The sequence below is a fragment of the Pempheris klunzingeri genome, chromosome 20, assembly GCF_042242105.1.
Source record: "Pempheris klunzingeri isolate RE-2024b chromosome 20, fPemKlu1.hap1, whole genome shotgun sequence".
Classification (NCBI taxonomy): domain Eukaryota; kingdom Metazoa; phylum Chordata; class Actinopteri; order Acropomatiformes; family Pempheridae; genus Pempheris; species Pempheris klunzingeri.
In genome coordinates, this window is record NC_092031.1 from 14416533 (window position 1) to 14443333 (window position 26801).

At 41.1% G+C, this 26801-nt stretch overlaps 1 protein-coding gene across 1 annotated transcript; it reads right to left on the reverse strand.

The window, feature by feature from the left end:
• Positions 1-1180: 1180 nt before the first annotated feature.
• baiap2l1a (BAR/IMD domain containing adaptor protein 2 like 1a) lies at positions 1181-25495 on the reverse strand. Its single transcript, XM_070851238.1, has 14 exons — positions 25325-25495; positions 23801-23876; positions 23579-23665; positions 14973-15034; positions 13628-13699; positions 13285-13419; positions 10562-10714; positions 10335-10478; positions 9638-9761; positions 9148-9361; positions 6526-6588; positions 6284-6437; positions 2987-3027; positions 1181-2842 (listed from the first exon to the last, which is right to left on the reverse strand). The coding sequence occupies exons 1-14, from the start codon at positions 25373-25375 to the stop codon at positions 2770-2772; spliced, it is 1449 nt and encodes a 482-aa protein (XP_070707339.1). The 5' UTR covers positions 25376-25495; the 3' UTR covers positions 1181-2769.
• Between the last annotated feature and the right edge of the window lie 1306 nt (positions 25496-26801).

Below are 26801 nucleotides of genomic sequence, written 5' to 3' on the forward strand. Positions count from 1 at the left end.
TACTTTATACTTGTACTCTGCATTTCAGAGGGGAATACTGTGCAATTTACTCACATGTAGATAATATCTATAGCTACAAGTTACTCTCCATTGCAGCAGTATATACAACAGTAATGTATGTATTTATTATTACATTACCTCTATATATTCTGTTCTTGTCCTTCCCAGCTCTCATTGTGCACATATACATTACTGAAAATCCTGTTCACATTACACTGTACTTACTTTACAGTTGCTGTATAGTTGCCTACCAAAGTATTATATTTTATTTTAGATATTGCATTTTATTCCTATATTTTAACGTGTGCGTTATTTTAAGTCTTATGTCTTGATTATCTTTTTTTTTTTTTTTTTTTTTTAAGAATTTTGCTTTTGTCTACCAGTTTTCTGGTTGGCATTTACTTTACCTGAGTAAGGATGATACAGTTTTAACTTGTCCATCCTGCAACAAAACTAACAGGAGAGCTCTGAAAATGATAATTAAGGATCTTGTTTTACAACAGAAAAGCTTGTGAACACAAAATACTATAAGATTGAAATAAAAAAGCACCATAATTCATCATTCTAGATACTTTTGGATACTTTAATATATTTTGTTTGTAATACTTAAGAACTTTCAATCAAGTAAAAGTTTTGAATGTTGAACTTCACTTGTAACAGAGAATATTTGCATTGTGTATTTGCTACTTTTACTTAAGTAACTGATCTGAATACTTTTCCCATCACTGCTAATATTTTACACAATACATCAAAAAACATTTCACAGCAGGAGAACATCTTTATCATCCTCAGAGAAAAGTAGAAAATGTGGGCCAGGGTCACTCTGGAATAAAAAACTGGGGGGAAAAAACAAAATCTAATTGTAAGGTTGAATGTAAGAATAAATTCTAACCATGAGAGAGTCTTATGAAATTGTCTTGCAGGATGCATCTAACCCCTGCTGGTTTCAGGCTCCTGATGATTGTGTATTATTTTTGTATATTTTCACCTATTTATATTAGTTCCTTTTGGATCCTTGATGCATGCAATGCCTTTGCTTTTGGATGTCTCTATGAGTTTCTTAGAATCTAGGTAACAGCTAACACATTAGAAATCCTGATCAAAACTACCATAAAACAAGCAAAAAACCCAAGGAGAGGAAAAAATAAACAAATAAAAAAATGAACATTAATTATGCAGACTTTTACTGTTTTATTGAGAAAAGAAGACTACACTGGTCAACACAGTGACAAGGTACTCTGAAGAAAGCATGAGGCAATAACTGTCAGTACGATGGGTTCACTTACATACTTAATATCAGTGGGTCGGCCAGGATCAATAAACTGTTTCATCAATCAGTTCCTCATCATACATTTACATTCTGTAAAGCAAATTCATGCCAAAAAAGGTCATTTTCCTCACAAAACAGTTAATACTTTGCAGATTTCAAATAATGACCCACTTGATTCATACAGATGTTTACAAATAGGGTACATTTCAATTTTGCATCCACTGTGCATCGTACACAGAATCCACGTTAAACAACAGTGAAACTATGAGGAGTGAAAAATATTCCCTTCATCAAAAGGTCATTTTGCCCATTTAAACTACATACCAGCAGTCAGATCAAAACCAGTGTGGGATCATGAGCACAGAGGCTGTCGTATTCAAGCGGGCGTCTGCACAGAATGGACTTCTGTATACATATCTTATTTAAATATCTCATACAAACTAAATCTATATAAATAACCTTCTCATTTTAAACAGCGACATACTGTTTTGCCTCCACTCAAATGACAAACCCCTTTTTCCCCAACACGTCATTCTCCCTTCATTCTCACAACCTTTTAATATCAGAACGCTTGAAAAAAATAAAAGACAAAAATAATTGGTAAAAATAGAAATAAAAATAGAGTTTATAGACAGGTCAGGAAGACAGCCTGGGTGCTGGTCCTTTTCATCAGCATCAGGTCACTATCATCTACATCTGGATCCTTTCATTTTGTGTTTAAACACTGCACTGACTGCAGCACAAACAAGTCTGGAAAGACCTTATGACACTGTCCGAGCATCGCTCTCCTTTCCTAAAGGGACAGTTCACCCAAAAATGGAGACTCAGGTTTTAAATCCGTGTTAACATGTCAGCAGAAACTCTGCTGGTATCTGTGGGACTGTCAGAGCACAATAAGCCCCAGTATTTGTAGTAAAAGGACACAACGAGTGTTTTGTTGTGGTTTGTGGTGGAAGGGTGCTTTGAGGAAATCTAGAGAAACCAGAAAGCTTGAAAACTGGTTTTGGTTTTTACACTTCCACTGTCAATTAGCTTCAAAGCTCCTTTTCTGTACTTTGGAAACTGTCTTTAAGTTGGGTGAGAACTGCAATAAAATTTCCTGCTGCTTCACATTGAAAATGTTCTCAGGGTGACTTTTATTGTGAAGCAGCTACACAAAACACAGTGTTCGTCAATGTAGTTACAACTTTCAGTGAATAGATAAAGTATACATTTTCATTTTGGGGTGAATTGTTACTTTAGCACTAAACATTTTCTTTGTACAGTTCTACAAAACTTTTCAAAAATACTGCTTCTCTGTGTGTTAATTGTGTCGTGGCTAATGTAAAACACACACTTGTGCTGAGAAACAATGGATCCTGTTAATAGATCAGTCTGGTACTGAGAGAGGCTCGCATGCAGGCTGGTGAGTTGGGGTGATATTCGGTGTGTCGCAGGGGTCCCATGTTGCATGCTTGCCCTGAGGGCATGGCAGCGGTGTAAAATCCTCCTCGTCTGTGTCAGACCTTAGGTGCCGACCTGTCATTCGTGACAGTTGGTCTCAGCTTGACCGTGGCGAACGGATTCCCTCCTCTACAGGAAGAAAACAAGGAGTAAAAATCATAATGCTGGTATAACGACTTCACATTCTACATCATCTGATCACAAACCAGCCTCTGATAAGTCACACAAATGTGGGAAAATGTAAGTTTTTGTTAGTTGTGTTAGGTCACTCACCCTAGAAAGGGAGCCTTTGCAGTCCCATTTACTAAAGAAACCTGTTGTCAGAAACACAGAAAAAAAGACCCTTAAAGATCCAGAAGACAAAGAGAAACCACACACAACATTGAGCACACACCACCGCAGTTAACAAGAAACCACACCCTTGCTCCAGCTGTGAAGAAAGTCTGTGTTGCCAGACTGGTCTGATAAGATTTCTCATCAACAGTTGCCCCCGTCCCTCCTTCCTAATCAGAGCTTTGACACATACTTATAAGCTGCAGCCTCAGACCTCAGCGGGTCTGGAATCTTGACAATCTAGAAAGGCCGGCGAGAGACACACTCCTCTTTTTCTCTCACCTGAGGACGATGATGAGCTTATGGCCTCAGCCAGGTGAGAGCGAGGGGACAATAAAGCTGAGGAACATAAATACCTGCGCAATGAACCCTCAGTGCTACTGTAGCACCCATTTGCTTCTGAAATGCTGTAAATAAAGTTTATAGGGAGGCAACAGCGGTTACAAAACATGTCAGAGGAACTAGTGTCGACCTGTGATTTTGTAGTTCAGGATCTTGTTTTCGTTTTAGATCAGATGAGACCATGTATCTAAACTGAGATTTTATCATGAACTGATTCAGTGTGCATGACAAGGACAAGGATACATATTTACTACAGTGATATCAATTGATTTTATTCTCTTCTGCAGAGATGCAAATCTTTACACTTTACCATTGTTATAAAACTTATAGGAAAGGCGGTCATTGCATTCATAATTGCAGAAAAAACATGCATTACCCTGCTCTTCCATTAGAGAGCAGACAACATCCAAAAGTAACCAGAAATGCAGCCACATATTGATAAGAGCAACAGGGTTGTGTTTGCCCTCCACAAACTTACAGTGTTCATTTAAGGATAAATCATAAGCGTAGCAGCATTTCAGCTACAGCCATTGTTGGCTTCCCAGCATTAAAGAGCTTAAACTGAGTTACTGAGAATCCTTGTTAACTTCCACTGGGATACACTAGTCTGTAATTACCATAGTCTGTCTCTAGTGAAATTGCCAGAAATATGTAAATGTAATTCAGAAAACTCTTTTCAGTGATTTGAAAACATTCCAAACCTGCAAAAAAATGTTTGTACAACAAACTAAAAAAATATTGAGTTAAAAAGCCAATCACTGAAACTGAGACACTTGAATTTAGGTTCCCCTCGGCAGGAAAAGGGATCTGAATGGTGCCTGGGAGGCTCAACTCAGGGAATAAAAGTCTCCTGAGCTGCGGTGTCAAGGTCCACCTTTGGCCCACAGTCACAATAACAGACCTAAAGAGCCCAGTCAGCACTCTGCCAACAAATCGTCAGGACTTTTTGTATGTGGCATTAATAAAGTTTCTGTCCATGCTGGGCTGCAATTTTAAAAAGAACATTCATTAGAGTGATATGAGGTTGAGATGAGAGAAAAGAGGAGTGAAAAGCACCGGGATTCCTCCTGTTGGGAAGGTATGTCCCTCACTGTGATTTATTTCACGGTGAAAGCCTGAGGCAGCAGTTATAAAGGACACTGAGTACAGACCGAGCAGTGAGGAAGGTGATGATGAGGGAGAGGGAGGTGTGCCTGGGTCTGTCTGCCGGCTGGACAGCTACTAGTTCATTCTCAATCAGCTGACACAGTGCGGGCATGAAATTAAACTGTGCGTGTACCCTCTTTTCCTCTATGTCTCTCTTTATAACTCTCTCCTGCTCTGATCTCTTCAGTCCTGAACAAAAACTGACTGAGAGCATTTTCACACGAATTAAAATTTTTCTTTTCTCTGGTTTGTTTCACACTTTTCCAGAGTGTAAATATGCATCAGGAGCAAAATTCAAAAGAGGCTCCTGTCAGATGCAAACACAACATCTTACAGGTTCACGCTTCCTTTTTTGGAAATGATCATCTATGACAAATAGTACATATACAATAACACGTTTCCTGGTTACAGGAATTGAGGTGTGTTTCTGGTTGTGCTCTGTTCTGAGGGTGTGGAGCAGATGACTATGCAGCAAGGAGGAGGATGTTGATAAGACGTGATTAGTCAGACTACAAGTTCGACGTGTGTGATGGCATTTTGCGGTGTGACTGTGGAATCTGGGATGAATTCGGTAAAGCTATCAGGAACCATACAACGTTTTCTGGAACATGAGATGGCCTGTTCATAGACATTCAGCCGTCTAGCACAACCCACTGACTGTATATAAGAAGTGGATGTAGCTCCTGTGCTGTCGACAGACTGAATGAAACAGCACCAACATTCATTGGTCATTCATTGGTTGGTGGACTGCCATTTTGAAACCTCAAGTTTGGCATTCTTAAATCCCCATTTTTGCTTATGGCCATCACCATCTTGATATTGGAGCAACTAATGACCGATGAGTTTTTTCCCCCCACCTCTGATTGGTTAGGTTTAGGCGTGACTCACTTCTGATTGGTTAGTCAAAGGGAAGCCCCGCCCTAAATCATACCCCGAATTATCATCTATTTCACGCTAAATGAGAGAATAATGTGCAAAATGAACATCAGGCTGTATTGAAGAAGACTTAAAACTAGCGATTGAGTCCACAAACTCATTAGGAAAATGTTTATATAAATAGCATAAATATGAATTAGCTAGCTAAATCAGAATTGCAGTTAGCAACATAAAAGTTGTGAAAAAAAAAAAAAAAAAAAGCTGACAAATTATTATCTTTTAAGTTGACACGGAGAACTTGCTGGCAAAAAGCTGCCTAATTACATATCCAGCAGCTATGAAGCAATGTGAGCATTCATTTGGAGTTATATTCTTTCAATTTAGTGGATGTATGTCCAATACTCACTCTCCTTTTTGCAATGTTCTTAGTTTCCAGCCAGAGGGAAATATCTGGGTAACCGCTAACTTTATCTGTCTGTTTGGTTTTAGGTTTGCAGGTTTTTTAGGTACTTCCATGTTATTAGAAAAGAAAACTAGCATTCTCATCACAAAGAGGACTTGTGGATTAAAGGTAATATAATGGGTGAGGTAAAAAAAAGTAAAAGTAAATAATGTTTTTAAGTAATACACATCCAACAACACCAACTGGACAGCATCTCGTGTCTTCCCGCAGCAGCGTGAAAAAGCTTGAAATAGTGTTACAGACAAACCACCAACACTGAATCCATGTTAAAGAGTAGTGTGCTTTAGTTGTTATGTACTTGGATTCTGTTTGATTTGATTATCCTTAGTTTTCATTAGTATCTAGGCTTCTAAAGTGTTTTTTAACATTTTTTTAATTGCCAGTAAGCTTGGTCTGGTGCCGAGACTGACCATGTTGTGCATGTTCTTTGGCGAGGGTGTTGAGGAGACCACGGGGCTAGAGGGGGCGTCGTCGCTGTAGTCTGGTGGCGGCAGCAGCACCGGCTCCTCCTCCTGCTCTGGCACACTGGCCACACTCAGTCTACGCACCGGCGTGCCCAGATTGCTGCAAAGACATATGACATAGAGGTTAGAACACAAGCTGTAAACCAAATCATTTATCAGCTTTCCAGCATGTTGTAATGTTTTCTTACCTATTCATAGATATCACCGGCTCACTATAAGGCCTGCAGTAAGATGAGGGAAACCAGCCCCGCCTGTAGGAGAGACAAACACACCGCAATATCAGAAACACCATAAAAACCTTTTACATAAACAATTATCTTTATTGTTCATTGATTATTTGGATACCCATTCGCTGTTATCTTAATCTAACATACATACAGCATTAACAGATACTTAAATTACACAATTCCATCACATGGTTGGAGTCAGAGGAGAAGATTATATATATGTCTAAAGATTAATCAGTAAATATGAAGCTGCCTGTTTTCCTGCCTGTACAGGCTACAGCCAGCAGCTGATTAGCTTAGCTTAGCACAAAACAAGGCAAAACAGCTGGCCTGGTGGTGTCCAAAGGTAACAAAATCCACCTCCCAGCTCACTGATAAGCACTTTATAACTCATATGTATAATCTGCAAAAAAGCTGAATTGTAAAATTGACATGTTGTGGTTTTATGGAGTTTGTTTTATGGAGTTAATTTCCAGATTACTTCTCGGTGTTGGAGTCTCCAACAATATATTTCACAGAAAGTCCTGCCACTTATTATTTAGCCAAAATATAAATCTGTTTGAGAATATCAGATGATGACTCTGCATCAATGTTTTCAGCCTGGGTGGGTTATATTATAATATGATAATATGTCAGAAAATCAATTCTGCTAAAATGATGAATCCCACTTCAGAAATATGTTCAGTTGCTGGACGTCAATAATTAGTCATATAAAAGAATCAGAGCAGAAACACTGACTTTCACCTTTCTGTGTGCATACGAGAGACTGCAAGAGGATCAGACGATCAGACGAACATACCAGACGTAGGCTATATAAGAGAGAGACAGACTTTGCTCACTAAGACTCAAAAGTTGTCTCCAAGTCACGTCTAGAGAAAAAGATGGCTTATCAGACCAATGCACTGGATTTGTTGCTAAGAAACAGAATGCAGTGTGATTTATCCCAACATGTCCTCCTCCTGACAAACTGCCACCGACTGCATTAAAACCCCTTCAATCTAAAAGGCCACTTAATGACACAAACACGGAGCAGATAGGGCTTACGTTAATTTCTCTCAAAGTGGGAATGAAAAAACATTCGACACGAGGCTCTGTAAGCACTCCGTAATCCTTTCGCCTGCATTATGAGTTCTAATTGATCTGGCGGGGAACTGAAGATGACTGTAATTGCCCAGACGACTCAGAGGCTACTTCATGGATCGGATATGCCGTTGCTACATTTACCAAAGTGACTTCTTGTACATAAACATTTTCCAACCTGTTAATTTGAGCAAACAAGACACACAAAGCTAACAGGTGCGACCTATGTTTGTATAGGAGAACATTAAGGGAACATTTTTCCTCCTCTGCCATCCTGAGGTGTGACATGGATTGCTTAACTGCTTTATTTAGTTGACATATTAATCTTGTGCACTCCTTATCATGTCAGAGGGAAGAAAAGTTAAGCATATGTTCATTATTGAGTGAAATATAAAAGACCAGATGTCTGTTGTTTGTGTGTGCAGTTGGATTTTTTGTATGTGTGTTTGGTGTTGTTGGGCAGGGCGTGATACAGAGAGAGAGAGAGAGAGAGAGAGAGAGAGAAGCTTTACGACTGTCATGTTGAACATACCTGACATACTCTGTTTCTACCTGATGTATTAGCGCAGCAAAATATTCACCAACACAAAGCAGAAACTTGCGGTGCTAAACTCAGCTATGTGAAAAACGCCTGTGTGTCAGTGCTGCTGCATATTTGTTGGAATGAAAGTACATTGCCTCTTGCGGGTGTGCCAAAGGTTGTATTTAGCTTCATTTAAATCAAGGATGTGCGAGAGGAATTTCACAATGAATCTTTGTATTCCACATTTCAAGTTCATATTCCTATCCAGTTCTTACGGTTAAAGGATAATACTGTCATTTTTTAATAAATCCAGGAAAAGACCAAAAGCAACAACCGACTTCACCACTATGTCTGTGGCTGTCAACCCAAGGTGATTGGTTCCTACTGAAGACGTAAATCTTTAAAAACAGATCACAAATCAGTGAACAGGCTAAATGATTTCCTTAAACAGCTGGGCATTGTAGTCTTTAGTAAAACAGGAGGAATTGTGCATTTGTTATCAACTATTTTCATCAGATGAATCAGATTAATACACATTTTGTGTATTAGGGAGTGGTTACAGCGGCAGGCCAATGTGTGTGTGTGTGTGTGTGTGTGTGTGGTACTGAAGGAACATGTCACCTGGTGCAACAGTGTAGCCCACTGATGTGTTTCATTAGACAAAAATGGAGCTCTATAGCATAGATGAATAAACCTTATCAGACTTTTGCTACACAGGCTCAGTGGGTTCACTCCATTGTAGTTTGGTCTTTTCATGTTTTATGGATAATAAGAAAAGTATATTATCACCAGATTTATCCTTTAAAATCAGACATGGTGAGATGAATAAAAAAGATGACTCAGCATGAGGCGAAGAGCTGCCAAAGCCAACAAAAATCAGTCATATTTCCAGAGAAAAATTATAAACACGTTGGGTCAACTGAGCTGGGTGTCAATTAGCCATCAACACATCCCAGACATGAGAAAAGTTCAAAACTTACTGCTGCGTCTTCTCCAGCTCTCCGTACAGCCAGCCGTCCTTCTCTTCTTGGATGAGCAGGGTGATGATGTCGCCGTCGTCGAAGCTGAGGAGTGTGTGGTTGTTGCCCGCCGTGTGGGGAAAGATGGTCCGAACTCGGGGCTTCCTGCCCACATTGAGACCGGACGACTGGGACGTTGACCGGGACAGACTGCCCTCTCCAAGACTGCCCTGATCTGGAGACAGCAGGGGATCACAAAGACAGAGATGAGAGACGTGGTAACATCTGTTACCTGTCAAAACTTCAGGTCAAAGTTAATTTATTTGAAGCAGTAGTTTGATTTTGGGGGGAATATGAAGTCAGAGTCTAGCCTGGCTCTGGTAGAAAAAAAAAACCTGCATGTCAACTGATCACTAATGAACACTTGACTGGGTGATGCATCTGGTCAGCCACAGTCAGTGGTGGTTGGCAGGTATGTTCATGTTTTATGCTTCAGAGACGCCCTCTGTACCTGAGTTGTGGTCTGAAGAAGAGGTGAGTGGAGATCTGGGGTCTGGGTTGAACATGTTGGCTAGCGGGCTGATCTGTGCCTTTAGTGGCGGTGCTGGCGGAGGCACTGATGACTCCATGTTGTTCTGAGAAAATGAAAACGAATATGATTAGCAGGTGCAACATGTGACCAAATATGACATTATAACAAAGCATTTTGTCTGAATGACTAAAGTCCTTTAGTCCTTGTCATTACCTTGATTGCCTTTACTGTGATTGAAACTAAAGGTCCACCTCCTACACAGCAATAAACAGCCGTGGCCAAAAACCACTCAGTGGACTTTAAAAGATAAACAAGAGCACATACAGGATTTCCTATGGCTGATAGCCAGATAATGATAGCCACTTTACACACAACAGCCTCCATCAGATATCAGCACCCTGCTGCCCACAACATAAACTACAAGCAACAAGACAAGATAAAACACTCCAGTCGTTCCTACATGATCTTTTCTACCTGAAGCATCTCACAGTAAGATGAGTATCAAAGTTAGTGATGAAAAGCGACACATAGTCAACAGATAAGTGAATAAAGCTCATAATGAAACATTGAACTGAACTGCAGCCACATCTCACAGAGCACATGGGTGTCATTTTAATGCCACCTCATGGTTTAATACAAATCAGCATGAATCCACATCCTACCGACTAAAACTCACCCTGTTGTAGCGTTCGACCTGCGGTGATTGTTCTGGAGTGGAGGAAAGCTCCTCGATCATGGTCATCAGCCCGCTTGGCACCTTGGTGATGTCACTGCACTTTTCCTGCCAGCTGGGCAGCTTCGAGGACAGCGTCTCTTTGGCCTGGAAAGCCAAAAGAAGCGGTAAACAGTCTATACCGCGGAGGGTTCCGGCAACGCAGGATTACCTTTTCTGTGAGTGCTTACTTTCTCATGGAAGTTGCTGATTTGATAGGAGAACATGCAGTGTTTGTCCGCCAGGAAGCAGAAGCGTCTCTTTTCTTCCAGTAAGGCCTCTCTGCAGCCGTCCGAGATGAACTTCTGCATGTCCATCTGACGCGATGAGATGGTCTCCAAATACTGTGGAGACGGTGATGGGAAGTCATGTGACGGGAACTAGTCAGGTTTCACAGGCTGCAGTTTATTATATTGTTCGGAGAAGATTTTCCACAAATGACCACAAAGTATATATATATATATATATATTTCTGTCTATATAAATAGACAGAAAAATAAATAGAAATTTAAAAAACAGAAATGAATAAAAAATAGAATAACAAATTATAGAAAAATTATAGAAATAAATAAATAAAATTATTATTAATTTACTTTAGCTTCACTTCATGTTAACTTAATTAGTTTAATTTAATGATTTCTTTTGGTCTTGGATATTTAGTTTGTTGTATTATTAACACAGTTGCACCATCACTAATTAGTACACGGTTAGTAGCTGCTGTTTTGACGTATTTGCTGTAAGACCTTCTTTTTACTAGATGCACATCTTGCAGTTGCCAGCACGTCCAGCTCTGCAGTACACGCTGTGCCACAGGTTGAATCACAGGCGGGATGTGCTGTTTCACCACCGACTGAGGGGGAAACTCTTGACGTCTCCTTTTTAGTAGAAGCGAAGTCATGGCCACAACTCAATGTTTGTGTGCTCAGGTCAGATTCACAAACCGAAGCAGTAATGAGCTTCGTAATCAAAGTTTCTGCACTTAGCTACCAGTTTATTTGGTTTTCCTGCTGTTCGTGGATCGATCTAGGCACAGTGGGACACCAAATCAGCGCGCTGACAGACAACCCTTCCCCGCAGAGAGGCTGATTCTGCCTGCCAGGCAGAGCAGATGGGTCACTGAACCTCACATATCAAGCTCTTGAAAAAGTGACTTCTCGACACATCTATTCTGCCAAAGACCCTCCACCACTATCTGGTCTCATTCTTGCTCTCTGATAGCCTGTCAGACGCTGAATCAAGGCTCTTCATTTCCCATTTTCACAACAAACAATTTTCCAGGCCCTCGACGAGAAGCAGGAGAGCAAACAGACACGACTGAGCTCATCACTGGCAGTGAAGCACACAATTATGAGAAAGCTGGGCAGTTAGCCGAGCCTCCTTTGTAGTCAACTGGTGTCATTTTTATCAGATAATGGAAAAGCTGCGTCTGAGAGAGGAGGGGGCCAAGTTTCAGTTCAGACTGAGAGCCAGGCTCAGGCGATCGAGCTCCACCCAGATAAGACTGTGCAAGGCACCGTTCAAATACAAGGATAAACAGGAGACTGACTCTGAATTGACACAGTGTGCATCTTAACAACCATTTTACAACCAGCAATCTTACATTTCCAATTAAAGGTTTCCTTTACGAATTCTCTTGAAGCATTCCAGGCTTACAGACCATCCATCATCAAAGTGAAGCCATGAAAACAGTCCAAAAAATGACACCAAGAGACAGACAGGAATTATTACTCTGGCTTCGCAGTCCCTCCTTCATCCCACTACACTGATTTACAAAGCAAATTATAGTCTGAGTTGTTAAAGCTGCTTGAAAGTGGTGGACAGCAAGACATAAACACCCGACAGTGTGCAGCACTCATCTGGCGTTTGGAATCAGGCACTTTAACCGATATACTGAGGGTCACTGAACGCCACACAACAAACTTACTCAAGCGAGGCGAACCTCAAAGCTCACATGTGTACACCGGCTCACTCAGCAGTGACACTTGTTTTGGCTTTGGTTGTTGCTTCACTGTGATTTTTGAGATGCAACAGATGTTGTTCTCACTGACTTACTGCTGTTAGGAACCTGTTTTGGAAGTTTCAGTGATATCATCTGTGGGCAGAGTTTTCAGCAAGGTCTCAATTTAAAAGAATTGGATTATTTGTCTCAGCTGTGTTCTGGTGTACCACACCTGCCTCCTGCACCTTCCATATTGCATCCTTGAATAATACTACAATCGAGTTACACTGGAAATACGAGTTGATCTGCGACCTCGGACATTATATGACAAACAACATTTTTGGTTTCCAGGAACAAACCTTGAGGTCAAGATTAATCCTACTTGTGGCATCCAATACAACCTGGAGCTCAGCATGGCGTGCACGCACGTGAGCATTCATGCATATTGGGTGTGTACGCCCTCAGCAAAAACACAATCTTCTGTCTATAGCTGAGCGCAGTGAGCCGAGGTTTAATGCACTTATTCTACTTCATGTAAAACCAGAGAATCTGCCGATGTGATGGTGGCACATTTGATGGGTTTTCACATGTTTTTATATGCGCATATTGGAAATGCGTATAAAAACAGGTGAATGGAAAAGCACCTAATGATGCCATGTTCTTACGTAATATTAAAGTACAGCTGGAAAGCAAAACCTGGAATGTTAGCCTCATGAAGGACCTTCATCATACATGAAACCCATGTGCTCCACACCTCCCTCTCTCTCCTTTGCACTAGTATGTGATTATCATGAGAACAATCTTGGCCATATCTCCATATCTCTCCGCCTCCCTCACACAAATTGTATACACTTGTCATACTCTTTGCACGGGCATCAGAGCATAAGCATGCAACAGCACCGTGCATTTCAGACAAGGGCGCGCAATGTTTTCGAAGGGAGGGAAAGACCGGGGTCCGTTCGGTTTCAGTCTCACCTCATTCTCCTTAATCTCATACTTGGACGAGTGCTTTCCCTGGCTTTTCCTCCTGAGCTTCTTCAGGTCTGTCTGAGAGCGCTCCAGCGAGTCCAGCTTCACCTTGTGCTCCGACTGATAGCGCTTGAAGGTGGCCTGCGAGAGATGTTTGACAAGAGAGGGAGGAAGTGATGAGCGGCTTGCCAGTTTCATTCTACAAACGTTCCTCAGATGCGCAGAAGATGGAAAAATCTCTCTGTTTGAAATAAACCTTTATGCACTGAACTGAGGAAACATTGTTTAGAATGTAATTTGCAAATCTAAGCTTTGCGATAGAATATGAGGGATATATGATCACACTTACATTCATGTATTTGACATCCATTTCTGTCTTCTTCTCCAGCTCGATAATAACCTCTCTGTGGAACCTCTTGAACTGCAGGGAGAAAACACACACCTCAAATTCATTGCAACATACATCATGCTGCATGCACACTGTTCCAAACATGATGTACTGCTCAGTCACATGGTTCAATGGCAACGTTACGATAAGACTGGAGTGACCTGGTGGAATGCATCATAATGGGTTTCTAAGAGGATGAGATTCCACCCACCAGGGATTTTCTTATCAGCCTGTTAAGGTTAAATATTTACAACCTCTCCCTTGCACAGATGAAGTAGATTGCACCAGTCCAGGATAGTCATGTGGATACTTACATTTTAGAAAATGGTGGTTATTTCTCACACTTTTCTCACATCAGACTAAATATTATGTTTCAAAATTGAATTGTTGCCAGTTTAAATATGGCAACCATATTTAAACTGGCAACAAGTCAGTTTTTTTCTTGTCACTAGCAGGTATCTGAAGCATTTTACCCAAAGGCAGCAGGGCCAGGAATGAGTCTGTAGCTTTCCCACTCTTGTTAAACTTTCTTTAACCTTTTATTACAATGGGTTCAAACTCTCTAAAATGAAAAGAATGAGCTCAAAGGGTTGTAGAGGTCACGTGTCCAGAGAGGACAGCGCAGCAAATGGAAAATCTCTGTCTATTTTATGAAGATTAAAAGAGTAGGAATGATTATTTTTCATGGCTACAGGCTCAACAGGTGGCCCATGCATTAATGCAAGAAATTATTTTAATGACATAATTACAACACAGGGAAGACTTCACATCCATTATGCTCTTCTCCTGTAACATAATGCTGCATTCATTTTTCTGATTCTGGAGCAGACAGAATAAAGATGAAGGCAACAACCTACAGCTTCAACCACCAGACTAATCTATGTTTTTCCTATTGTCACCAAATCCTCTGAAAAGACCAAAACCATCAATGTATTGGTCTGTCTCTAAATACTTTCTAACTTTGGTAAGACTGTGGCTCTCATTCCTTACTTAAGACACAACACAGGTAACAAATAGATGTTTTCATTAATGCTAAACAATTTCCTCAAACAGCTGGGCACTGAAAATTTTATCAAATGTTACTCATACATTTGTAAATTGTGCATTTATTGGGGACTATTTTCACTGGCAGATTTGGTTAGTAGGTGCCGCATTTCCTGCAGCAGGTGTATGTGGGATGTTCATCAGGCTTTGCCTCCACAGGACACACTTGTTTGTACGATCAATTTGTAGCAGGTTTTGGTCTCTGATTGTTGACAGTAACAAAAACACAGAAAGTCACCAAACATATTTTAAGGCCACTCACGTTCTCCTCCAGTTCACTCTGGACCTTCTGGTGGGCCTCTGCCATCTCCATCAGAACCATACCTGCCAAGACATCAGGAGCAACTTTTAGTATTTCAAAGATCATTGCAAAGAAAGAGAAAGTCGTTGTGAATGTATGTGACATTTAAGGAAATGCATTTATTCGCCTTCCTCCTGAGAGTTAGAAAAGTGGAGTGACACCACTACAGGAAGTGACTGCGCCTTGACAACAGATAGTGTTGTTTTTCTATTTTTGAACAGACCAAACGAACAAGATCTATCATGTTAATTAATGAACTTCACAGGTGCTAATATGTGGTTTTGTACCCTGTTGAGCTAACACAGGATAGCCGTTTCCCCCTTGTCTCTACTCTTTGTGCTAAGCTAAGCAGGGAGCTGTAGCTTCAACCTTTAACATACAGACACGAGAGTGATTTCAACCCTCTCATCTAACTCTTGCCAAGAAAACTGAATAAGCATATTTCTCAAAATATTGAATTCCTTTAAGGGAGGCAGGTGACACAGAGATCAGAAACCAAGATGCTCAACAAAAGGAAGTGTTATTAATGAAATAGAACTACTTCCAAATTTCATGCATAAATGTAACCTGTTTTTCATCAAGCCTTGCATCTTTACAGCCCGTATTTTACTGATGACTTATCTTCTTTCAATATTTGAACAGCTGTCAATAAGTAATCTCTATGAAACGTTCTGGTATTGTGTGGTCAGATACAGAACAGTCTCCATTCAGCGGCAGGCTACAGCACAGATAGAGCAGCGTATGACACGAGACAATGGGAGTGAGTCAATACTGTAAACAGAGGTGGACAATTGTAGCTAAGCAGTTTATAGTGCTACCTCTATCACAATGGGGTGAAATCTAGACTCAAGGTTTACTATAGGGCACGGTGTTCTGGTGAAACCTGTAAAAACAGAGTGGGCCGTGATCATATGTGGGCATGTGACAGTGTCACTGTGAGGGAAAAGAGCAACAGTGAACAACCTGCAAGAATTGCAACACCGTCAGGAGACAGCAAAAAAAGTGCAGGGGTCTGGTTCACTTTGTGTTTTTTTGGTGAAAATCTCTAAAAGTTACTCATGTCAGCACACTCCACCTACACATTTGACCCAACACCTGACATTCCTCCCCTCGCGCCTCCACTCAGAGCAAACAAACGTAATGACCTGCTGATACGGAGCTGTACTCCTGTGATCCGACAGGCAGAGTCCAGCTACAACAACATTGCCCTCTGAAGGTCACCAGAACGTACTGGTAAATGCTGCCTTTGTGCTTCGAAGGGGAGGGGTGGCGCTGGGCTCAGGGGCTGTTTGTACAGCCCCGACAACAGACTGGAAGGGGGAGGCTGAGAAAGGCCGGGAGGGGGTTCAAAGAGGCCGTTGTACACCTGCAGGTTTCACCTTTGGGGTTAACAAGGTGTGAAAGCCTGCCCGAGGGAGGGTAAACGCTACAGAAAATGATCACAACTCGGTATATATAGACTGTACGGTGAATCATGAATCTGTCACATGAACAGCTGAGGAGGGTGAATCGGAGTTGAGAGGGACAGAGTACAATGTTGTAAAGATGTCCCACACCTGATGCTCGTAGGCTTTGTTATCTTTGGAAATAAGGTGTGAGAGCCCAGATGTAAAAAGTCAAAAATGGATTCTATCTATCTAATGTGAATAAGAAACTGTACATAAAACTTACTTGCCAACACAAAGTTGAGGTTCATCTCCTTAAAAGAACAACAACTCCACAGGGTGTCTTTTTCTCAGGTTATCTTATCTCCTGTCTCTGTTGGTTCCTGGTGATTTGTTCTCTTTGGAGGATTTGAAGCACTAAAATAATCTAATCTCACCTCAAACATTTCAAACATACCACGCCATGGTCACATGAGTTTCTTCAGAGGTTGGTACAGGGTTGATAAAAGATCTGTGTGGAAAACTACACCATCCATGATTCACTCATGTCATTCATGATTCATTATTATGAATACTTTGACTATTCTCTGCTCCACTTGTTCGTCCAACACTCCCTCCCAGCTCACCACAGGTTTATCACAGTGTATACTGATTCAGATACTGTAGCTCACACCTAGATGAAATTAACCTTTCTATCCAAAGCATGTAGCCTGGCTGGATGCCAGGGAGTTAAAATATAACCCAACTGTGCTTTGACTTTTTCTTAGCCTTTTAATAACAAAGTTTGTGGGGAGAAAAAAAAAACTGGTCCAGTTAAGATGATTAATGTATGAGTTATTGGTGACACCTGTATCAAAGGCCTGCTTTGCAAGACTGATAGGCAGAGCAACGCCTTCGACATTGTGAACAAGTGATGTCATTTGTGAGCCGGGAGTGCCCTGTGCCAACACCAACCCATGCCTACTTGGTATTAGATAAGGAAGCTGTACACTACGAGGTGACGTTGGCAGGGCAAAGCCTGGCAGGTGACCTGTTGGCACCTCGTCGCTGGCTCACCTTTATTTCATCACTATAGCTGATAATCCTTCCTCTATTGTGGAAGCACCGTCTGAGTCACTTGGCAGGGGTCTCAGGGGTCATCACGGAGATACTGAGATGCGCACTGGGTGCTCGTACTGTGTGTGATGACCTTCCTGTATGACTCAAGATCGAATGGTATCTCAATCATACACATTCCAGTGCAGGTGGGGAAGGAAACTGTTTGCCATAGATGAGCTACTCCCTTCTTGTTATCATAATGATGTCACTGTGATCAATGCTGAATGCGCAATGGTAGAAACACATGGGGAGGTGACTGTGGTTGAACTCCTCCTGGACTCAGTGGTCATTATGAAACAGGCTGCTCCAAGAGAATTCAGACCTTGATAAGTCTTCTGTCAACAGGGCGAAACCTCGCAGATAAATGGGAGTCACTTTCATCACAAAAGCTTTATAACTCCAGTTTTTAATGATCTTCATCTTTTTGAGCCTAACAAAACAAAATCTTACAACCCACAGGAGAGGCCTGTGCAGAACCTTATGGTAGAAACAACCACCAACACCCAACTGACCAATAAATGAACCTTGAGGTGAGATTGTTTTGTAAACTGCAAGATGAAGAATGAACCAGAACTAATATGAGCCAACATGGAGGAAAATGTATTGAAAATGACAGCTGGGCAAGCTTGATCTGACGAAGAAGATCATGTGATTTGAGTGAAAGCTCACCAATGACAAACTAATGGACCATGAGGTGAGATTGTTTTGTCAACAACTGCATAAAACACCTTTAAATTTTTATTTTGGAAAGCCGGAACCATAAAATATTTTGCATTTTATCACTACTTTTGCTTTCAAATGATTCACGCATTCACACACAAACACTAAAAGGCTTTTAAACAGACATGTGTTTGTGCTCGGAGCACTATGGAGAGCACTCTGAAGTCGTCATTACCGGGCAAACATGCCACCTTGAATACTGATCATCAGTTTATCACACTAATGATGATCAAATGTGACCTTATTTTGGTTTGCATTAATCTGTTGTTTAGTGATTTGAGTGTCTACTGTCATTCAACATGTCTGTTGTGTTGTCTGTAGATCAATAACTGTGAAAGCTTCCTTAATGTAGAGCGATGACCTGCCATCACACACAGCACAAAACATAATTTATTACTAGAACACATAAAACTGTCTGCAGCCCTGAGCATCAACAATAAATCTCTGTTTACTTAATACATAAAACTGAAGGCAAACCTCAAATAACCTTAAAAACTGCATGTACGCTTTATATGTTGTGTAGATAAATTAAAGATGGTCTTAGGATTTTATAAATAGAGATTTTCACCAGCCGATAAACGACTTCAGATGCCGAGCAAGTAAAGGAGGGATCAAAGAGAATTATGGGAGATTTTTGTGAAAGGACTGAAAGGATTCAGATGTTCCAACATCGTGGTTTACAGAACGGTAAGTGAGTGTGTAGTCCCTTGGAGGAAAGACCCAGTGTACTGGAGAGCCTTTAGCTAAACGGTGGATGCAGGATGAGGGTGTATGAGGATCATTAGAGACCTGTGGAGCGTGACCAGAGAAGTGGACTCTCCTCCAACCACCACCATTTTTCTTCTTTTCTCAAAACTACTCCTCTAATGAGACTTCAGGAAACATGACATGTCATTACTCTGATTAGCCTCCAAAATGTCTTATGTCACAAAAGTCATCTGAGATATTGAGATTTTTACAAAATGTGCAGAAATGATGCAACTAAATGATTTTAAGAAACATGGTTTTCACATTTAAACACATTAGGCTCAAGAAGACCACCAATTCAGGTCTAAATGATTCACTATTCATGATGGAGACATGTTTTGCTACTCATGATGAGCGTGTTCTTCTGACACTGACAACACACTCTGGCAAAGAAGATAGTCTTAGAAGCTCTAAAACAAATTTTGCACCAGACACGTTTTTTGGGGCCCGACAGATAAGTCTGCTCCGGGTGTTTGCAGACACAAAATAGAATGCAGGGAGAAAAATGAAGAGAGGCGTACCTTCTCTGACTTTCGGGAACCATTTATGATTCCCTGATGTTCCTGGTGATGTTGTGTCTGTAATGAAAGATAAAGCGCCATCGTGTAGCAATGACACAGGCAATTCTGTCCTGTGAAATGGCTCTGAGCCAGATGTTTAAAATGTCACGAAGTCTTATTAACTATAACATCAACCTCCCTTCAGAATAAATGCCTCCTCACAAAAGCCGAAACCCGGTGCAGAAGCTATCGGCAGGAAACAGCGGCCTCTCCGTTCTAAATCCTTGTTCTCTGGGGAGGAAAAAATGGCTCTAGCTGACATTACCATTTTTCAAATGCTGACTGTGCTTCAATATTTCAAAAAACAATTTCGACTGAGGTGTGACAAACAGCACAGAGAAAAGGTGGAAGGGGTGGGGATCGTGCTATTCTTTCTCCCGCAACATTTTCAGTCCCTCACTACCTGCTGCTTTTCAGAGTGGAATGGCAACTCCCTGCAGAGTCCAGTCTGGCACTAATGCACAGGAAGTTTCTAATTGTACACCCACTGAAAACTATGACTTAATAATAAAATACACAGAGTGATATATGGCACACCATCCACACTGACATGGCACTGGATTATAGATGGATGACAACAAGAGCAAATCATTTCATTAATGTCATGCTATATATATTCATACACACAAGCTAATGGAGATACCAGACCAAGTAGTGCAGTAAAACCCCTAATTATATTGTATCTATCAAGATGTAAATTATTGTTTAGCAATTCAACTTTTAATTTGTAAGAAGAATTTGTGTTGTGTCTTCTTTGAAAAGTTACATAACACTACTTTACGGTATGTTTCTGAACTTTAAAAACCTCTAAAATGTTTGGAGTAATTGGTAATAAATAGGCCTACGTGGTAGCGGTAGCTCATTACATGATCACAGACGGAGGAGCTGGGACAAGATGAAAAAAATCTCATCTAGGGGTAATCAAAAGCTGGCTTTCATCAGAGACTCTGCAAGTAACTAGCTGATAAAGTAACAATTTTTTTCTATGCAGTCTGGTGCTCACGCTGCCCAGTCCATGCACTTTCACTCATCTTTCTGGCTTCAGACACACAAAGGCAAAAATCACAAAGGCAGTTGTGAGGTTTGACTACTCTTATTAAAACTACATTTTCACCTTCATCATAGCATCAGTCTGAAAGAGTAAATGCAGACAAACCGTAGCCCTGGAAAAGGAGCAGCGTGGAATGAAGTAAAAGCCTCAGGTAGCTTTCTGCAAATACCTGCTAACCGCTGTGACGCAAGTGCTTTTTACACCACAGCCTTCACCAGGAAAGGAAAAAAAAACTCTGTCGCCTCAGAGAAATAAATCCTTACAGGTGTCTACAGTGTAAGGCTAGTCATAACAACACAGTATGATTTGTCGTACCGGACAGTGATGCAGTTTAAAGGAAATTAGGCTCAATCCTTTGACTGTTATGCCTAAAGAGAGAAAGAAAGCTGTTCTTTGTTGACGTCTGTACGTTCTGGCACGTCCACTGTTGTTTAACTCTGTCTTATGTCTTTTGTTTCGTTATACTGTACCAATAAAAAAGAAATGTGGTAAAAAGTAAAGCCCTATATCTATACACTTTTGAGCCTTCCCTGGCCCCAACAAACAGACAGTAAAGACTAGCAGTGGGGTTGGTGAGGCAGATGGAGGAACAGGGGATGAGGAGGATCAGTGGTGGGAAGACAGTCTCCTCTGTCTCGTCTGTTTGTTCAGTGTATTTGCTACTCTGCTCGCTGAAATGTGTGAGAGAATTCACACTGTCTCGCTGTCGTCTATCCCGGGCAGTCAAGGAGTAACTGACAGATCATTCATGTGACTTTTTATTAGAAGCCATTTTAATGCTGAGATGGACTCTCGTGATTAGGGTCAGATGAAGTGACAAGCACATACTGTTAGTCCCTATGAATAATCCATTTTCTACTAAATTTCGATCATGTCTCATTCTTTTATTAAAAGACACTGGAGGAGCACATTGTCTGACTCCCTATCTTATTATTCTAGCCATAAGGTAAGACTGCAGCAAGTTAGAATTAGAAATAATTACATATATGTATTTTTGTCTTAAACAAAAAAAACAACTTTATTTGGGAATGCAGCATTTTCCAGTTAAAGCTGCAAACGTTCTACGTGTTCAAAAGTAAAAGGGACGCAGCATCTGCTGTGGCACTTGTGAAGTAGTTTCACCCGGTTGTTTTTGGTATGCAGTAAAAATCTCACCGACCAATCATGTAACATGAACATATTATTTAATGAAGCGATGAAGCACTGGCATTGTTAAATGACAGGTGCGGCCCCCACGCACTCTCAACATTTGATGTTGATGTTGCAATCAACATTGCACAACAGGATGGAGAGCGTCTCCAGTCACAGGACTGTGCCAGACTAACATAATAATACATAAATAAGATTTCCTCTTGCGGTATGGAGATTTCTGTCAGGTATCATAATCATAGTAAGAAAAGCTTACTTCTTAGTATCTCTAGTCTAACCTGTGTATCTACATGTCTGCTCAGTTTACGCATAATTCTGGTGAGTTTTCAGAAAATAAACAAGAAAAGGCAGAAAATCTTAATGACTGCCATGGGACAGGTGATGTCTGGGTTTTTATTTACGATATATATTCATTAATTCGTCAAACACTGACATGACGCTGCTGTGATGTTCATGTATTACTAACTTCCTTATTCCTTTTCTTACATCCAATCATGCGTTTTTCACACAGTGACACCTCTGTGAACATCAACTCACCTCATCCATCATAGAATTACGTTTATGACTGGAAATATTTCAAATGCCATGTCAAAGAAGAGAACTTCTCATGTACGATCATCATCATGTATGACGCTGTAAATGGATGGAATATTCAGTGGTCTCAGTTTGTCTTTAAAAGACCAAAGGCTAAATAATATAATAAATTATTATCTTTCCTTTTTTCCTGCCTTACTCTGATTCCCTGTCTGTCACATCAACCTGAGCTCACATGCAAATGTGTAAACCCCCACTTTAAGGGGTGACGCAGCAAAATACAAGAAAAAAAAAAACAACTCGATGAAACATAATGGCACAGAATTAAGACCCCTTGAGAAATTTTCACACTAACAGAATAATTGGGAACCTGAGTCACAGGTTGGATAAAAAAAAACAACCCGTACAAGCTCAATGGCAGAGGAGATAGAGGAAAGGAAGCAGCAGCTAGAGGTGGACAGCAGGCAATAAAGAACATCTGGTGCTATTCTGCCACCAGCATTAAATCAGTGGTATTGGTGGTTCTAGATGTTTGTGAAATTGACTCGTATTTGGGATGAGGGTTGCATGCAGACAAAATATGTCACCATGGAGAAGTTGCCTAGAAACAGCATTTTGATGTTGTCCAGCTCCCATTAATCGAAAAGATGTTTGTGAGCAAAAATATCACTTTCATGGTGACCTTAAAGAATCTGTTCCACGTTTTGGGGAAGACATTTATTCGTGTCCTTGCTAAGAGTTAGATGAGAAGATCAATGCCGTTGTCATGTCAGTACGATATATAAGGTTGGCTTAGCTCGGCATAGAGATTCCTCTGAGCATTGCTCTGTCCAAAGGTCTGCACCTCTGAACCTCACCAGTGAACAGGTTACATCAGGTTTGTTAACTAATATGAAACAACACATGATTTTACAGGGACTTATGTCTTGGCTGAAATATTTGAGCACCCCTAAAACCACATAATAGCAGTTTTACACAGTGTTTTTTGTGCAGAATTAGAAAATCAGATATAGAGTGTTAATTAGTGGCCCTTAGAGGGGATGATAAGTGTGTTTTGCTACCTTTTGAGACAGGCACGCTAACTGTTTCTCTTGTTTTCCAGACTTTGTGCTAAGCTAAGCTAACCAGCTGCTGGCTCTTTATTTACAGTACAGACATAAGAGCGGAATTGATCTTGTCATCTTGTCATATAACTCTCAGAAAGAAAGCGAAATAAGCGTATTTCACAAAATACTTAACTGTTCACAGTTCATTTCAGCAGAAATGATATTAATATATTCTCTCGCTGTAGGTAGATTTAACCTGGGCTCGCATGAAACTCACCAAGCTCTCTGGAGACTGGAGACGCCATAGCATTCTCTCCGACCTTTGAGACTGCATCAAAATAGGCCTTTCCAGCAAGAGTCATCGCTGCGTGGGCAGAGAGACAAACATCATTTTCCGGCGAAGCTTCATTCAAACCAAACTCTTTGATTAGTGGAAATACTGGTGACATTGAGGTGCAAAACTTATAGATCGGTGTGGGCTTAGGAAAGCTGTGGTTACCTGTAACTGATTTCTCATAGCTCTTCCCGAGGTTGACCAGGTTCCTCAGGCCGGGGTTGAACTGCTCCATCACAACCTGGAACAAAGAGCAGAGATTAAATGTCGTGGACACAAGCAACAAGTAATCCTTTCCTGATCGAATCATATAGTTTCACACATTTGTGTAAGTCACTTTTTCTTTTGCTTACTCATAAATGTCTTAAAGTTCTTTCTTTTTAAAAAAAAAAAAAAAAAAAAAAGGGGGCATGCCAAGAATAATACAGCTCATAAGGCTATTTTTGTGGGTGTGGGTGGAGAAGAGAAACACATGAAAACAAGCGCAAGTGTTTGTGCTGTTACTCTATAAATACCACCATGTGAGAACAATAAAACTTTCAATCTTTAACTTGACCCCTCACGTATGCTTTGCAGGTCCCTGAAAAGAGCGAAGTCCCACACAAAGTCACAGCTATTTGCAGCACGAACCTCATCCCTCTCCCCCGTCCCACCCCCCCCAGTCCCTCTCTCTCTCTCTCTCTCTCTCCCTCTCTCTCTCTCTCTCTCTCTCTCTCTCTCTCTCTCTCTCTATTGAAATGCCACAACAATCAAGAGCTGTTCACCTCCCCGTCTCTATTCCCCTGGCACGCCCTCAATGGAACAATGAACGGACAGGTATGACTTTACATGAAGAACAGAGCAGAGGAGAGGGAAAAAAAAGGGAAACTGGTTCCTTGTGTTCTTCTCTCTCTCTGTCTATGTCTCTCTTTCCCAGCTGAAACTGTGGCACACTGTAAACTACAGCTACGACTCTCTCTCTCTCTCTCTCTCTCTCTCTCTCTCACACACACACACATGCACAGACTTTGTATCACTTAACCCCAGAGATCATTCCACTTAGCCCCAAATGTTGCTACAAAAAATTTCCCCAAAATAACTTTTTACTCTAAACTTTTTCCTTTCAGATTTTAACTTAATGCGGTCCTCATAGAAGCAGACACACTCTCACCAGCTCGTCACATGTGAGAGGCAGTGGTATAAACTTGATTAGATTAATCTAGACTGGAGATAAATCCCATGATCAAATGATTATTGATCAAATCAGTGACAAGCTACAGCAGGCTGATTGATGAGGGGAAACCCTCTTCTCTCCTGTCAAACAAAAGGCCCTGGCTGCACTGTGCTGTGATTTAAGCGTCTTGAAATAGTTTAATCATGGTGTAACTGAGGGTGTGTCGTTTGTCATTGTTGGACTTTTACAAGCTGTTTGTCTTGTAAACAACAGCAGAAAGTGTCAGGTGCTCCACTAGGTGTGTTTTTTTTTTTTACAGTGTGAAAGCAAAAGTCCCAGTAAGAGCAAAGCACAGGTGCACTATAATTCTCTAGTAATTTTATGTATTGTTATTTCAGTGATTTAGGGTCAGGGGTGAAGTGCAACAGACCTGAATCATAACCCAACTGTGAAAATGATTCCCCTCTTAACCTTAATCACAAAGCAGGGATAACACCCATCAATTATTGCCTCATTTGCTGTGTGACTTCACTCACCTTGTATGTGCTCTCAGTGAGCTTGCTCACATCTTCCGGAGCCCGAGACATGGTGGCAGGTGGTTTCTCCAGCCCAGAAGTGACCAAACAAGTGAAAAATAACCAACGGATGAAAACAATGACAACGGATGCTTTGTAATCCAGGTGTTCAGTCACTCCGACTCATAAATCCCACGGATTGTCTGGACCCTCACTCCGTGCATGTGCGCAGGGGGACGCTCGGCGGCAGCAGCAGCAGCAGCAGCAGCAGCAGCAGCTGGCGGTGGACGCGCTGACTGCGCACCGGCACACTTCCCCGGGAGTTTAGGGGGCCGATGAGGAGGGCGGAGGAGCGCGAGGGAGGGCGCCGTGACGTCACCAGAGGTGTTATGCAAATTGAAGTCCTCGTGTAGTGTTGTGATGTGAGTGTGTGACTCTCCCTGTGCGTTATACTGAGCATGAAGACACCTCTGAAGACGTGGTTTATTGTGGCAGGGCGACAGGGGGACTGGCTCCGAGTGGCCTAAAGAGGGAGCTATCATGCAAATGAGGAAGTAATATTTTATAATCTATTTATACCATTCAGTTCCTTTATTAGAATCAACTTTATCAGAATCAACTTTAGTGGCCAAGTTTGTACAAGCAAACATGGAATTTGACCCCGGCGAAACTTGTCTCTGTATGTACAGTAAGAAAATTAAAAATCAACTACAACAATAAGAATAAGAACAGAACAGAACAATAGAAGTACTGATAACAACAGTATATAGAGTGGAGGTAGGTGTGGTGCATTTATGTAGTGCCAAAGTAGTGCAAATATAGAGCAAATGTGCAGAGGTGTTTTATTTAGGTTACTGAACAACACTACAATATAAGAATACTCAAATAAGAGTACTGCATCCACACTAACTCATTTGCAGTAGCTGTTGAATACTGTAGTGCAGTAGGCTATAATATTTCCCTCCGAAGTGGATCAGCATCATAATATGGAAACTATCAAGTACAATAACCTTAAATTGCACTCTGAGTGCAGTACTTGACTTTCCACCACTGAGTCCATATGAAAGTCAGGCATGTGACATGTTGTTTTTATTCTATCTGATAGATGAGATATTAAAAAGGCCTAAACATTGGTTTTAGAAACTTTTTCAAACACTTTACTTTGGCAACATATCTGGATGCAACAAGACAGCTTCTCTCCCAATACTGATTCTGATATCAGGGTATGTGCCAATAAAGAGCACCAATCAGATACTAACCATCCATTCACTATTCTGAAGGGGGTGGGGAGGCCGGAGCCAATCCCAGTTGACACTGGGAGAGAGGTGGGGTACACCCTGGACTGGTCACCAGTCAATCAAAGGGCCAACACATAGAGACAGACAACCATTCGCACTCTCAGGCAATAATTTAGAGCCACCAATTAACCTAACCGGCAGAAAACCCACACATACACCCACTCCACACAGAAATGGTCCCATGGTCAGCAGATTCAAAC

Excerpts from the sequence above, each read along its gene's own strand:
- baiap2l1a (XM_070851238.1), bottom strand. The coding sequence starts at position 25,375 with ATGTCTCGGGCTCCGGAAGATGTGAGCAAGCTCACTGAGAGCACATAC. Across the intron at positions 23,666-23,800 it reads CTATGAGAAATCAGTTACAG|CGATGACTCTTGCTGGAAAG; the intron begins GTAACCACAGCT and ends CTGCCCACGCAG. Across the intron at positions 6,438-6,525 it reads CCGGTGATATCTATGAATAG|CAATCTGGGCACGCCGGTGC; the intron begins GTAAGAAAACAT and ends ATGTCTTTGCAG.